The sequence below is a fragment of the Chelonia mydas genome, chromosome 4, assembly GCF_015237465.2.
Source record: "Chelonia mydas isolate rCheMyd1 chromosome 4, rCheMyd1.pri.v2, whole genome shotgun sequence".
Lineage (NCBI taxonomy): Eukaryota > Metazoa > Chordata > Testudines > Cheloniidae > Chelonia > Chelonia mydas.
Window position 1 is genome coordinate 8,246,343 of NC_057852.1, and position 13,146 is coordinate 8,259,488.

Consider the following 13,146-nt stretch of genomic DNA (forward strand, 5'->3'; position numbering starts at 1 on the left):
GAATCTTCTTCTGGAGCTAGGCACCTAAGCCAGGTCAGCTACTGAGGTCGCCCATGCCTGGTTTTCCTGTTGACTACTCTGGGGTCTTGATCATTCTCTGTGTGTGTGTGTGTGTGTGTGTGGTTTTTGCAAAGGAGCCTGATATACTGTAATATTAAAACCCCACAGCCAAAGCCCCAAGAGCCCAAGTCAGCCAGCCTGGGCCAGCTGTGGCCGTACCATGGATCTTTTATTGCTGGGTAGATGTACCTGTCGGCGTGCCATTCTTTTGCTCTTCCAGGACTTGGAGCTGAGTCTGGCAGCTTTTTCTTCAGCTTCTACCTGCAGCATTCATCTTTGGTGAGCAGCTTTTTTCAACTCAGCAAGTTCTTGTTTCTCCCTTAATCGAAGTTCTGTCATTTCTTTTTCATGCTCCCACTGCTGCCTGTCTGCCAGCTTGTGCATTCTAATGCTTCTGCTGAAATTGCATCTGGGACAGGTGAAGGTGGATCTCCGGCTTTCTGATCACTGGTCGTTGGCAGATTTCTTTAGTTCTGGAACTGGGGCTTACTTCTTAAAGGATAACCCCTTTTGTAAGCACAGCTCTTAAAGGGGTTTTCTGTCAAGACCCTCATATGATCTGCCTCACTCATTTGTAACTAATCTTTAACCCTTTTACACTCTTAATATCAAAATTAAACGTTGAATAGCATGGGGTTCTGATCCAAAACTTAATTGACCTGATTCTGTAGATCCTGCTGACTATAGCAAATGTCACCATGTCTCAGTGAGACACAGCTGAGAATACCGATTCAGGAAAACCACTGAGAAATGGGGCAGACCCACCCAAAAACTGGTGGTTATTCTAGCATTAGCCAGTAACAAAAGTAAAGTTCTGTCTCACCACACTAGTTAACAAGAAGTGAAAGACGCAGTCTCCTTAGGCATCCCAGCTCTTGTCTCACCACCCAGACACTGAACTGTGATGAGTGGTTACTGAAAACCAATTTCATCACATATAGGGGTGCTTCAAATCTCAAGAGATCAACCAGAGAGCCAGGTCAATATATAACTCAGATCTTACCCAATAATCATGCTGCTGCCAATCCTTTAGTAACTAAAATCTAAAGGTTTATTAATAAAATAAAAGAAGAAAGAGAGCTCAAATGGTTAATAGATCCATTCAATGTGTATAAAATGTATGCCATTATTGTATGTTGTAATATATACAAGCATGGCAATGGTCTTATATCAGGTTTGTAGCAATGATGTTATAGATTGCTGGCTTGTAAAGTCTAAGGTAACTTCCAAAAGATTGGAAGGCCCTCTGTCCATAGTCCAATATGCTCCTTTTAGTGGTAAATCCATAGTCCAGAGAATCAGAGTAGGAAAGAGGCAAAATGGAGTCATTTCAGGAGTCTTTTATACCCTTTGCCATGTGCCTGGAAATTTAGTGGATCAAAACACAGCTCACAGCCTCTGTTTGTGGAAAGTTACTGGCACAGGATGGAGTCCAGGATCACATAAGAATATCAAATGTCCTTACATGGCTTGCTGACTCCCAAGAGGCAGCCATTGGCCCCTTGGAGGCTGAGGCATCAGCAGGAAGAGATATCTAAGTTGAATGAGTTTCTTTTATGGCCCATTGTGAGAGTGAAGTGCCCTTAACAGCCTATCAAGCTTGAAAAGTCCATTCACAATGTGCTGGCTAGACTGGATGTAAACTACCTTGTGGGTGTTACCCCAGGAACAAACACAATGCTGATACATGTATATAGCCAATATTCATAACTTCAGATACAAGAATGATACATGCATATAAACAGGATAATCATATTTACCAAACCATAACTTTTCCATTGTCACCTTACATGACATGCTTTGTAAAAGATTTGTTGCAATTGTCTAACAGTGGCAATATCACTGATATAAATAAAAATGAGGAGTCCTTGTGGCGCCTTAGAGACTAACAAATTTATTTGGGCATAAGCTTTCGTGAGCTAGAACCCACTTCAGATGCATGAAGTGGAAAATACAGGAGCAGGTATATTTCAACCATACAGCAGTACAATTCCCTAAATGCTTTGGAAGGTCTAGGAATCAGTGACACCTGTGCATTCCCATTTGCTTTAGGGGGGTTGCACAGATATGCATGCAGTGTTGCTAACTCTTAAAATGGTATCACCAGTCTTGTGATTTTTTTTTAACCTCCAGCTCCTGGAATCAAGTAATTATAAGTAAATTTCTAGGCCCCCTGGGGACAAAAAAGCCTGAAATGTAAATTAAGTGCACTCAAACGATTCAAAAACTAGAAGGCGATTAAAAAGAACTGCATGATTTGGGGGGCCTGACTCATGATTTTTCAGCGCTTGGGGTTGGCAATGCTGGAATGATTGGAATTTAGTGAAGAATTGACAAGATCCTTGCACAAGAAGAATGAAAACCAGTTCACTCCCTCTTAGCTGTTTTGCCTCTGAAAAGCTAATAGGAAGGAGTACAAAGCGTAAAAAATAAACCCTTACTTTTAGCACTAAAGTGAGTGGATATGCCTCTGAATACACACATGGATGTGTCTGTTGAGTAAGAAGGTGCCATTTTTACATCACAACTTTTCAGAATGGAATCACATTTAAGGTTTAATAAGAAAGGCCCACATAGAGAAAACTGCATGGTTTCCAATGTATCTACAGTTCCCCAGAAAGATCAAAACTGAGTCAGCTCTGTTGGCAATTGAATCTGTTGTTCAAGGGAGTTGGCGTATTGTGTATCTGAGGTTTTTGATTATTGATATGGGGTTGAGTGCTGCATAAAGGAGATATGTGTGCCTGTGTAGATAAAAGGTAGTCAAAATGATATTTGAGGGGGGAAAAACTGGAAAGAAACTTTTCTAGAGTTTGATCAAAAAGTGAAATCTCATGTTTCCCTTCTAAAACTCAAACATTTCAAGTTTTTGGTAAAACATTGTCATTTTTTTCAGTATTCCCAAATGAAAAAAAAAATTGTTGAAAAACTGAAAAATTTCAAATGAAATGACTATCTTTAGTGAAAAAAGCCATTTTTCTTTAACGAACAAAAGTTTTGACAATGTTTTTGACCAGTTGCAGTAGATAGTTAATGTAAGGAGTTCCATCTACTGGTACATAAGAATATGTAGTCTTGGTCGTAAGTTAGAAGGTTCAAATAAAGTTTTTGTATGTGCAAAACATTCTTGATTCCAAATTTTAAAGACAATGCCACCCCTCTAGTTAGACTATATATTGGAACTATGGCTTTTTAAGTATCTATAAGCTCCTGAAAAATACCTAATGGTAATATATTAGTTTGACTGATTAGGTACCTGGAATAAGTACCAGAGTAGGTTAATTATTTCATGCTGATATATAGTATATTAAAATGATTTCCTGGCATTAGCCTAACATGTCTTTATTAGCATTCAGCACCTCTGCTGTAACATGAGAAAAGAGAACCACTGAATTGAAGGAGGAGAATATAAAAATGAACAGGGAAGAGACTCAATTATTTCTTGACTGTGATGTGGAGACCTCTCTCTCATCTCACCTGCTGCCAACCAACCCCCTACCTTGTCCTGATCATCTACCTGTGTGCAAAAAAAACCCCAAATAAACAAACCAAACAAACAATAACAGGAACAGAAATGATATACAGGAAAAAAAATTGCAGTACAATAATCAGACACAGGTTTGTGTAACCTACTTTCAGCCATCCCACTGGAACAGTGTACATAACCAGTGCGCAGCTAGCAACTGGTGGAATCCAGAGAGCACATTATGGGCATGTTTTGTCAAGGAACCTCAACAAGAACATACACAGAATCCACTGAAAAGGTGCATGACTGGTCAAGTCACAGGCTGGTTCTACTAACAGCACAAAAGCCACAGTGACGGAGAAGCAGGGATTTGGGACAGGAATAGTTCAGCTGGGACAAGTGGCAAAGCTGTCACCTAGCAGACTTTATGTGACAGCAAGGACTAGGCTCCAACTGCTGTGGGAGATATAGTGACCAATGCCCATAACCACAGGGGGAGGTTAACAATAGCTGTATTGGAAAGAGAAGCCATGTCCCATGCTAGAATAGACAGGGCTCAACATGCCCCTTCTCCACAGAGGAGCGGCTGATGGGGAGTACCGGGCGCCGCTGTTCCCTTTCCCCCTCCCTGCCAACACAGCACTGTATGCACAATGTGGCAAGAGGACACCATTGTGCTTGCTCTGGACATCCAGCCCCTCACATTATCCTGTCTTAAGGCCAGTATTGTTCTGTCGCACCAGAGATTTCCCACCTGACAGTCCCATCAGCTTCCCTTTATAAGCACCGGGGCCCTCCCAGCAGTCCCCTGTTGCCATAGTAACAATAGCGTGCACACACAACACAATATACTTAACAGCTGGCTGTGACAGCTTTCGTTTATGCTCTCCTTGCACTTCCGCTACATGTGTTGGCTGGATTCCATCTCCTGGACATATTGGTCCTAAACCTGCTCTCCGTTACACTGGCGTAATTCTCAAGGCACCTCGCGGACTTCAGTGGAGTCACCCCAGATATACACCAAGTGTAAATGACAGCAGGATTGCTGGATCTTTGGCAGCTCCCTCTTTCTGCGTGCTACTATGCCGGTCCCAAGTTCAACTTCTGTGCTGTCTACGCTGCAGGGCACGCAGGGGCAGCTTTGTGGTGCTCCTGGTTTAGTGCACAGCACATTTCTTTGGACTATGCATGTGGAAGTGTGTGCCCAGGATGTTCAGGGGTCCTCGTGTTCAATAATGAGGATGTGACTAGAACTTCAGAAGTTCAGTATTTAGCTTATCAATGTGAAGGTTAAGAAGTGATTTCATCAGGTCTAAAAGCACCTACTTGAGGAGATTTTTGATACTGAAGGGCTCTTTGATTTAGCAGTAGGACTGTCAATTAATCGCAGTTAATACATATGATTAACTCAAAACAAATTAACTAGATTTTTTAAAAGGTGCAGTTAAGTGCAGTTTTAATCGCACTGTTAAACAATAGTAGAATACCAATTTAAATTTATGATACATATTTTTGGATGTTTTTCTACATTTTCAAATATACTGATTTCAGTTGCAACATAGTGTACAAAGTGTGTAGTGCTCACTTTATATTATTGTTTTTGATTACAAATATTTGTACTGTAACAAAGAACTAGCATTTTTCAATTCACCTCATACAAGTCCATTCAGTCCTACTTCTTGTTCAGCCAGTCATGAAGACAAACAAATCTCTTTACATTTACAGGAGATAATGCTGCCCGCTTCTTATTTACAATGTCACCTGAAACACACGTTCAAATGGCACTGTTGTAGCCAGCGTTGCAAGGTATTTACATGCCAGATATGTTAAACATTTGTATGCCCCTTCATGTGTTGACTTGTAGGCTCTAAAATTTTACATTATTTTGTTTTTGAGTGCAGTTATGTAAATAATAATAATAATTAATAATAACTAATTCTACATTTGTAAGTTGCACTTTCACAATAAAGAGATTGCACTACAGTACTTGTATGAGGTTAATTGAAAAATACAGGGGGGCCTCATGGAAGGGGTGGAGTGGGGTGGGGCCGGGGGCAGAATGGGGGGTCGAGCACCCAGAGGAAAGTGGGGAAGTCGGTGCCTATGCACAAGGATATTGAAGCTCCTAACGTCCAGAATAATCAATTGGAGAGACCTGGCGGGTGCGGTAATATCTTTTATTGGACCAACTTCTGTTGGTGAGCGAGACAAATTGTCAAGCTACAGAGAGCTCTTCTTCAGGCTACTTTAGGAAGAGCTCTGTGTAGTTAGAAAGCTTGTCTCTCTCACCAACAAAAGTTGGTCCAATAAAAGATTACCTCACTCACTTTGCCTCTCTACTATCCTGAGAGCGACAATGCTATGACGCTACATCCACTGACATCAATGGGAGTTAAGAGCCTCAATTGTTTGTGGATCTGAGCTAAAGTGCTTGGTGCAATGCAGCAGAGACAAGAACTGAACACAGTTTTTTTTGAGGCCCAACCCAGTGTCTTTCCACAAGGACCATCTTTCTTACCCACAGCTGTCTATTATTTTTTAGTTGTTTTCATCGCTTGTAGCAGGAGGTTTGTGAAGTGAAACTTTTCTGAGAAGTAGGCCACGCTGCTATGTGCAAATTGAAATTGCAAACCGATAGTGCTGGTAACTGAGGCACACTCTGTTGTTAGTGGTGAAATCAAATTAACAACCCGATCGGCCTAGAATTTTCAAGTAAAAAATATTGTTCTCCTGTTTCTGTTCACAATCGCTGACGTGAAGATAAACGACTTTGATTCTCAGCTCAGCTCGATGTGCCTAGCCCTGGACACTACACAATAATTCCTTGCTTAGCAATTGATTTTTTTATTAAAAATTCTGAGAACAATTTCAAACCCAACCTTCTTTCCCCCTGTGGTCTTTTATTTCTTGTTTGCTCGCTCACTGATCTGGCTGTCAGGGCAGTGCATTGACAAATAAATCACTGTCAGGGCCCAATTCCCCAATGCACAACAGCCACGAGTCCCAACATAACAACACGGCCACTCACGGATCTGTATTTCTTAGCTTTCTCAAAGTCTGCTGCCTTTGTGGCATCCCATTGTGAATGAGGATGCATGAAACAGAATAGCACCCAGCCACATACCCATTGATTGGAGAAATGTGGATAATCTAAGTCCTGTACTACTATGCAGTGGGTAGACCTACCTAACACAGATGAAAAGGCATTTATCACAAGCACCATGTGGTCCAATGAATTGGGCCCTGGATTCAGAATTAGAAGATCTAGCTTCTAGTCCTCTCTGTGATCTTCTGCGTGACCTTTCTCTTTCTGTGCTTCTGTTTCCACCCTTTGTCGCCTCAGATTGTAAACTTCTCATGGTAGGGGATGGGCTCTTACTCTGCATACGAACAATGCCCAGTATAAGGGAGTTCTGATCGCAGCTGCAGCCTCTGGGTGGATACCACAGTACAAATAATAATAAGTGGTGCAAACTGAGGACTCTGCTTGAAAATTGGAAAAACAAAGCTGTTGTTACAAAATTATTTCCCCAACACTCTCAGGAGGGCCAATTTCTGCTGTTCATTTAGAGTAATGGAAGGCTACAGTATATCCAGCTCTTGTCTCACGCAATTGGATGGCTTTGTTCGAGCCTCAGCTAATGGAACTGGATAATTACCTGAACATTTTGGCTTTCATTTTTTTTAAAAAAAGGAAATTTCTGTCCTTTGTAGTTGCAATGATCGGCTTGAAAACAGGACCCCAAAACATTCTACCACAAAAAGGCAAATAAAAAGAATCCTAGATTTATTATTTGTTAAGTCTTATGATTTTTAAGCCAATCTCGTGATCTTGTCAGGCCTGACTTGTGATTTTTGAAGCGTTGGAGTGGCAGTACTGAGCAAACTGTTCCCAAGCCCTCTCCTGAGGCATTAGCAGACAGAGTGACAGGGTAAGAAGGGGCAAATCCTTGCATAAGATCATAGGACCCACTTCTAATCTTATTTTCACTGGTGTAAAATACCAGTGATTCTCCTGAAGTCAGCGGGAATCATGCTGATTTACAACTAGTGTAAGAATGATCAAAATCAGACCCCCAATAAATGGAGCTGGAAAAGGAGTAGACAGCTGTAGGACACCAGGGCTATCCATCTGCTACTGCAGAATACAGTCCCAGACCAAAACACAGCAGCCTCTTGCTAGCTGTGCTATGAAAGATGCCAATAAAGATACTCTCCCTGCAGCTGACTCAGAATGTGTGAGAACACATGGCACTGGCAACATTGCTATCAGACCAACTCACAGAAAAATAAAATAACAAAGATCCAGCAGCAGCTGACTAATGGGAAACAGTTTACAGCCTTCTTGATGCCTTCTCTGAGTCTTAATCTATGAGTTGCTTGTTCATGAACATCCTTGAGCTTACGCTCAAATAAATTGGTTAGTCTCTAAGGTGCCACTAGTACTCCTTTTGTTTATCCTTGAAATACTTGATCAAACATGCAGAACAAGTTTATTCACTGTCTGAGTTGGAGATAATGGTGGGACATGGGTTTCACCCACAGTTAGATGTGTATCCTAATACACAGAGATAGCTGGACCTTTCCCAGTAGGAGAGGTCCATCTTCATTATGAAGATGAAGGTGTACGTTTTAGTCAGATTTACGTGACGTAGGAGTACAAGTCCCATTGACTCAGCACCTGTGATCGTAAGTCACGTAGATGCTTTTGAAAATCTAACCCAGGATTACTTAATGAGGTGCCTAAGCAGCCCTAAGACGTCAGATTTTAGCACCCTATTTCTGAAAATCTTGGCTCAGAGCACCTTCAAATGTGTTCTGCTCTGGGAAACATTTCTTTTTGTGATGAAAATCACTGGCCTCTTTCCAATTTCCCTGTCTCTCTCCAGCCACTAACATAGAGCCTGTACCTCCAAGTCACAAGAGAAGGATGAACACACAGTTAACTGATCTTTCTATAATGCTCACATAAGATTTCACAGTCTGCCATACAGAAGCAATAGTCTGTCACATTAATATGGTTCTTTTAATAGTATTTATGTCAAAACCCCTGTCTTTCTTCATTTTCGTTGGCAAGAAAATTAAGGTTTTTAACAACTATGGTAATAGGTAATAATGTAGTATTAGAACATAAATTGAGTGACAACACAGATATCCATAAAGTGACAAGGAGATGTTACAATTTGCCTCAAACACTTATTTTGGAGATGTGCTTGTGTGGCTTAATTTTAGTATGTACTAGCTATAACTATCAGAAGGAACAGAAAAGCTCAGCAAGGAGGGAAAAAATCTTTCTATTTTAATTAAAGGCAAGCATACGGTGTACAGCAAAACACAACATTTCCAGTAAGTTCTCGGAATGCGTTGGGGACTACTTTTTGTGTCAGAAAGTGGAGGAAGACAGCCATTTTACATGGGATTCTGACCAACAGGGAAGAATTGGTTGTAAATATGAAAATAGAAGGCAATTTGGTGGAAAGAACACAAAATGATAGATTTCATGATTGTAAGGAAAGGAAGGAGAGAGCGCAAGAGAATAAGGAGACTGGACTTCAAAAAAAGCAGACTTTAACAAATTCAGAGAACTGGTAGATAAGGTTAGTAAATCTAAGGGGTAAAAGGAGTTCAGGAGAACTGGCAGTTTCTCAAGGAGGCAATATTAATGGCACAACTGTGAACTATCCCAATGAGAAGGAAAAATAAGAATAGTAAGAGGCTTTTTAATTACCTGAAAAGCAAAATGGAATCCTGCAAGAAGTGGAAACAGACTAATTGCTAAAGAGGAGTACAGAAGAATAGCACAAGGATGTAGGGACAGAATCAGAAAGGTTAACACACAAATTGAGTTACGCCTAGCGAGGGACATAAGAGACAGTAAGAAATGGTTCTTTAAATATAGTAGGAACAAGAGAAAGATGGAGGAAAGTGTAGGTCTTCTATTTAGCGTGGAAGGAGAGCTAATGACTAGTGACATCCTGAAAGGTGAGGTGTTTTATGCCTATTTGGCTTCATTGTTCACTAAAGAGGTTAATGGTGATCAGATTCTCAACACAATTAATATTCACAACAAAGGAGAAGAAACATAAGTCGCAAAAGGGAAAGAACAGGTCACTGAATATTTAGATAATTTAGATGTATTCAAATCAGCAGGGCCTAAAGACATTCACCCTAGGGTACTTAAGGAACTGGCTGAAACAGTCTTGGAACTGTTAGCAATTAACTTTGAGAATGCATGGAGGACAGGTTAGGCCCCTGAAGACTGGAGAAGGGCAAACATGGTATCTATATTTAGCAAGGGGAACAAAGAGGACCTAGGGAATTAGAGACCAGTCAGCCTAACTTTGATACCTGGAAAGATACTGTAACAAATTATTAAGCGATCAATGTGTAAGCACCTAGAGAATAGCCAGCATGGATATGTGAAGAACAATTCATGCCAAACCAACAATTCATGCCAAACCAACTTAATTTCCTTCTTTGACAGGGTTACTGGCCCAGTGATGGGGGGAAGAAGTAGATGTGCTATATCTTGATTTTAGTAAGACTTTTGACACAGTACCACATGATATTCTCATAAGCAAACTAGGTAAATGTGGTCTACATGAAATCACCAGGGTCAACCCTGGGTCCAATGCTATTAAATATTTTCAGTAAAGACTTGGATAATGGAGTGGCCAGTATGCTGATAAAATCTGCAAATGACACCAAGCTAGGGTGGGGATGGAGTTGGAAGCACATTGGAGGACAGGATTAGAATTAAAACAACCCTGAAAAGTTAGAGAATTGATCTGGAATCAACAAGAGGAAAGTCAATAAAGACAAGTACAAAATACTATATGTAAGAAGGAAAAAACAAATGCACAACTAAACATGGGGAGTAATTGGCTGGGTGGTAGTACTGCTGAAAAGGATATCAGGGTTATAGTGGATCACAAATTGAATATGAGTCAACACTGCAATGCAGTTGCAAAAAAGGCTAATATTTTGCAGCGTATTAACAGGAGTATTATGTGTAAGCCACTGGAGGTAATTGTGCCACTCTACTTGGCACTCAGCTGTAGTAGTGTGTCCAGTTCTGGGCACCACACTTAGCAAAGATATGAACAAACTGGAGAGAGTCCAGAGGAGAGCCACCAAACTAATAAAATGTTTAGAAAACCTGACCTATAAGGAAAGATTTTTTTTAAAAAAACAAACACAGGCGTGTTTAGTCTTGAATGAAAAGACCCAGAGTGGACCTGATTATAGAATTCACATGTGTTAAGGGCTGTTATAAAGGGGAGTTTGATCAATTGTTCTCTATGTCCATTGACAGTAGGACATGCAGTAATGGGCTTAATCTGCAGCAAGGGAGATTTAGGTTAGATATTAGGAAAAATCTTTCTAACTATAAGAGTAGCTACACTCTGGAATCGACTTCCAAGGGAGGTTGTGGACTCCCCATGATTGGAGGTTTTTAAGAACCGGTAGGACAAACACTTGTCAAGGATGGTGTGTGTTTACTTGGTCCTGCCTCAGCACTAAGGGCTGGATTTGATGACCACTCAAGGTCCCTTCCAGCTCTATATTTCTATGATTCTATTAGTCTGTATTCAGATTTTCAAAGGTGTTCGGCACCCACAATGGGGCTCAGAACTTCAAAAGAGCTCAGTGTCTAGCGGCTCTGCAAGTCTGACCCACATGGGTGTTGGATCGGAAGTCACACAAAGGGTTCATTGCAAGGTTTAACCGAAGGAGAAACTCATTAGGACCAATGTACAGATGGGCAAAACTTGAACCACATTTTTTACCTAAATAAATAATTCTGCAACATATCTAGGGCCGTTCACCCAGATGAATTGGGAATCACTTTGCAAAGTCAATGAGCTGATGTACAAACTATACACAGGATAACTTTACTTTGGCCAGCCATGGAGACAGATGATACTAGAAATCGACTTCGGTTCCAACTGGAGTTGGAATTTGTTCAGTGTCTGGCAAACCCCAATTACCTAAACTTTCTTGCACAGAGAGGGTACTTCAAAAACAAATCTTTTGTAAATTATCTTAAATATTTACTTTACTGGAAAGAACCTGAATATGCCAAATACCTAAAGTATCCTCAGTGTTTGCACATGTTAGAGCTGCTCCAATATGAACACTTCCGTAAAGAACTGGTAAATGCTCAGTGTGCTAAATTTATTGATGAGCAACAGATCCTTCACTGGCAGCATTATTCACGGAAAAGAATGTGTCTCCAGCAAACACTGGCAGAGTAGCAGCAACAGAACAATACTTCTGTAAAATGAGAGCGTTTGACACAGTGGCAGCATTTACTTCATGTCAATACACGTATTTGCAAGGGAAAATTTGACTTATTTTTGTAGCTTTGGCATTAGTGATATACATAACCTCATGTGCTAATGTAGACAGAGAACGTTTTTGGTTTATCAAGTGACTGTTTTCCTATCAACAAGTAGTATCCACGTTAACGTGATGTAGCTGATGTATACTTTGTTGAACCTTCAGTGATGGTTTTGTCTTTTTCCGAAGAAAGAGTACAGTCTTAAGATCACTTTTGGCCTTCATGCATGTAACTATTTTGAAAACTAAATGTGGTTATCTAAGGTCCCTGTTACCTTGGTATCTAACCATGGAGTTACTGAAAGAATTTGTAGTTGAAAAGCCTGTGTTTGAAGGCATATTCTCTGCGGGGGGGAGGGATAGCTCAGTGGTTTGAGCATTGGCCTGCTAAACCCAGGGTTGTGAGTTCAATCCTTGAGGGGGCCATTTAGGGATCTGGAGCAAAAATTGGGGATTGGCCCTGCTTTGAGCAGGGGGTTGGACTTGATGACCTCCTGAGGTCCCTTCCAACCCTGAGATTCTATGAATGTTTCTATGAATTCTATGAATGTTTATCAGCCAGTAAAATGTAGCTACATTTGAGGTGAAAGAGGGCAAATGTTTGACAATTTAGAACCACACTGTACAGCAGTTTAGTGCAGGAGGTTAAAAAAAATCGCCTTGATTTGGAAAAGCAGAGGGAATATAGTTATACAAGTTGGAACGTGAATGCCATGTTATGGTTAACCTGACTCTTGTGAAAAATGTCACTGGGCATTTAGTGGCCACAAGTGGACAGTGACTTGTTTTTACATCTCACCTAAAAGACAGTGTATCACATTTTCAAAAGGTCTGAAGTGACTTAGGAACCTAAGTCCCACTGAAAGTCAGTTAAACTTAAGCACCTAAGTCATATAGGTTCTGTTGAAAATTTTATCCAGTTTCTTCTATAACCCAAGACCCCATATTGTGACTGGACCTTAGGCTTATACTAACAAGGAGGGAAGAGCGCAACCTACTGATGCAACATGGCCACTTTCTGCAGCACCTGGGTGTTCACCTGTTAGGCCCTTTCATTTATGATATCTGTTAAGTCACAGCTCATAAAAGTTCTGAGAAGTCCATGTTACTCTTCATCCTGAAGAGCACTAGTAATACCATGAATGACAGCAATCTGTTTGTTAGACTTTGCCCTGTTTTCTGTTCATGAATTGTCCATTGAATCATAAATCATCATGGTTTCTACGAGTCAGTTAATAATAATAATTAATAATAACTTCCTGTATAGAACGTTTTGT

The 13,146-nt window shown here is 40.6% G+C and overlaps 1 protein-coding gene across 1 annotated transcript; it reads left to right on the forward strand.

Annotated features, from left to right (window-relative positions):
* Positions 1 to 11,435: 11,435 nt before the first annotated feature.
* On the forward strand, positions 11,436 to 12,210 carry LOC102933115 (mediator of RNA polymerase II transcription subunit 31). Its single transcript, XM_027824500.3, has one exon. The coding sequence runs from the start codon at positions 11,437 to 11,439 to the stop codon at positions 11,782 to 11,784; it is 348 nt and encodes a 115-aa protein (XP_027680301.2). The 5' UTR covers position 11,436; the 3' UTR covers positions 11,785 to 12,210.
* Positions 12,211 to 13,146: the final 936 nt, after the last annotated feature.

Excerpts from the sequence above, each read along its gene's own strand:
- LOC102933115 (XM_027824500.3), top strand. The coding sequence starts at position 11,437 with ATGGAGACAGATGATACTAGAAATCGACTTCGGTTCCAACTGGAGTTG.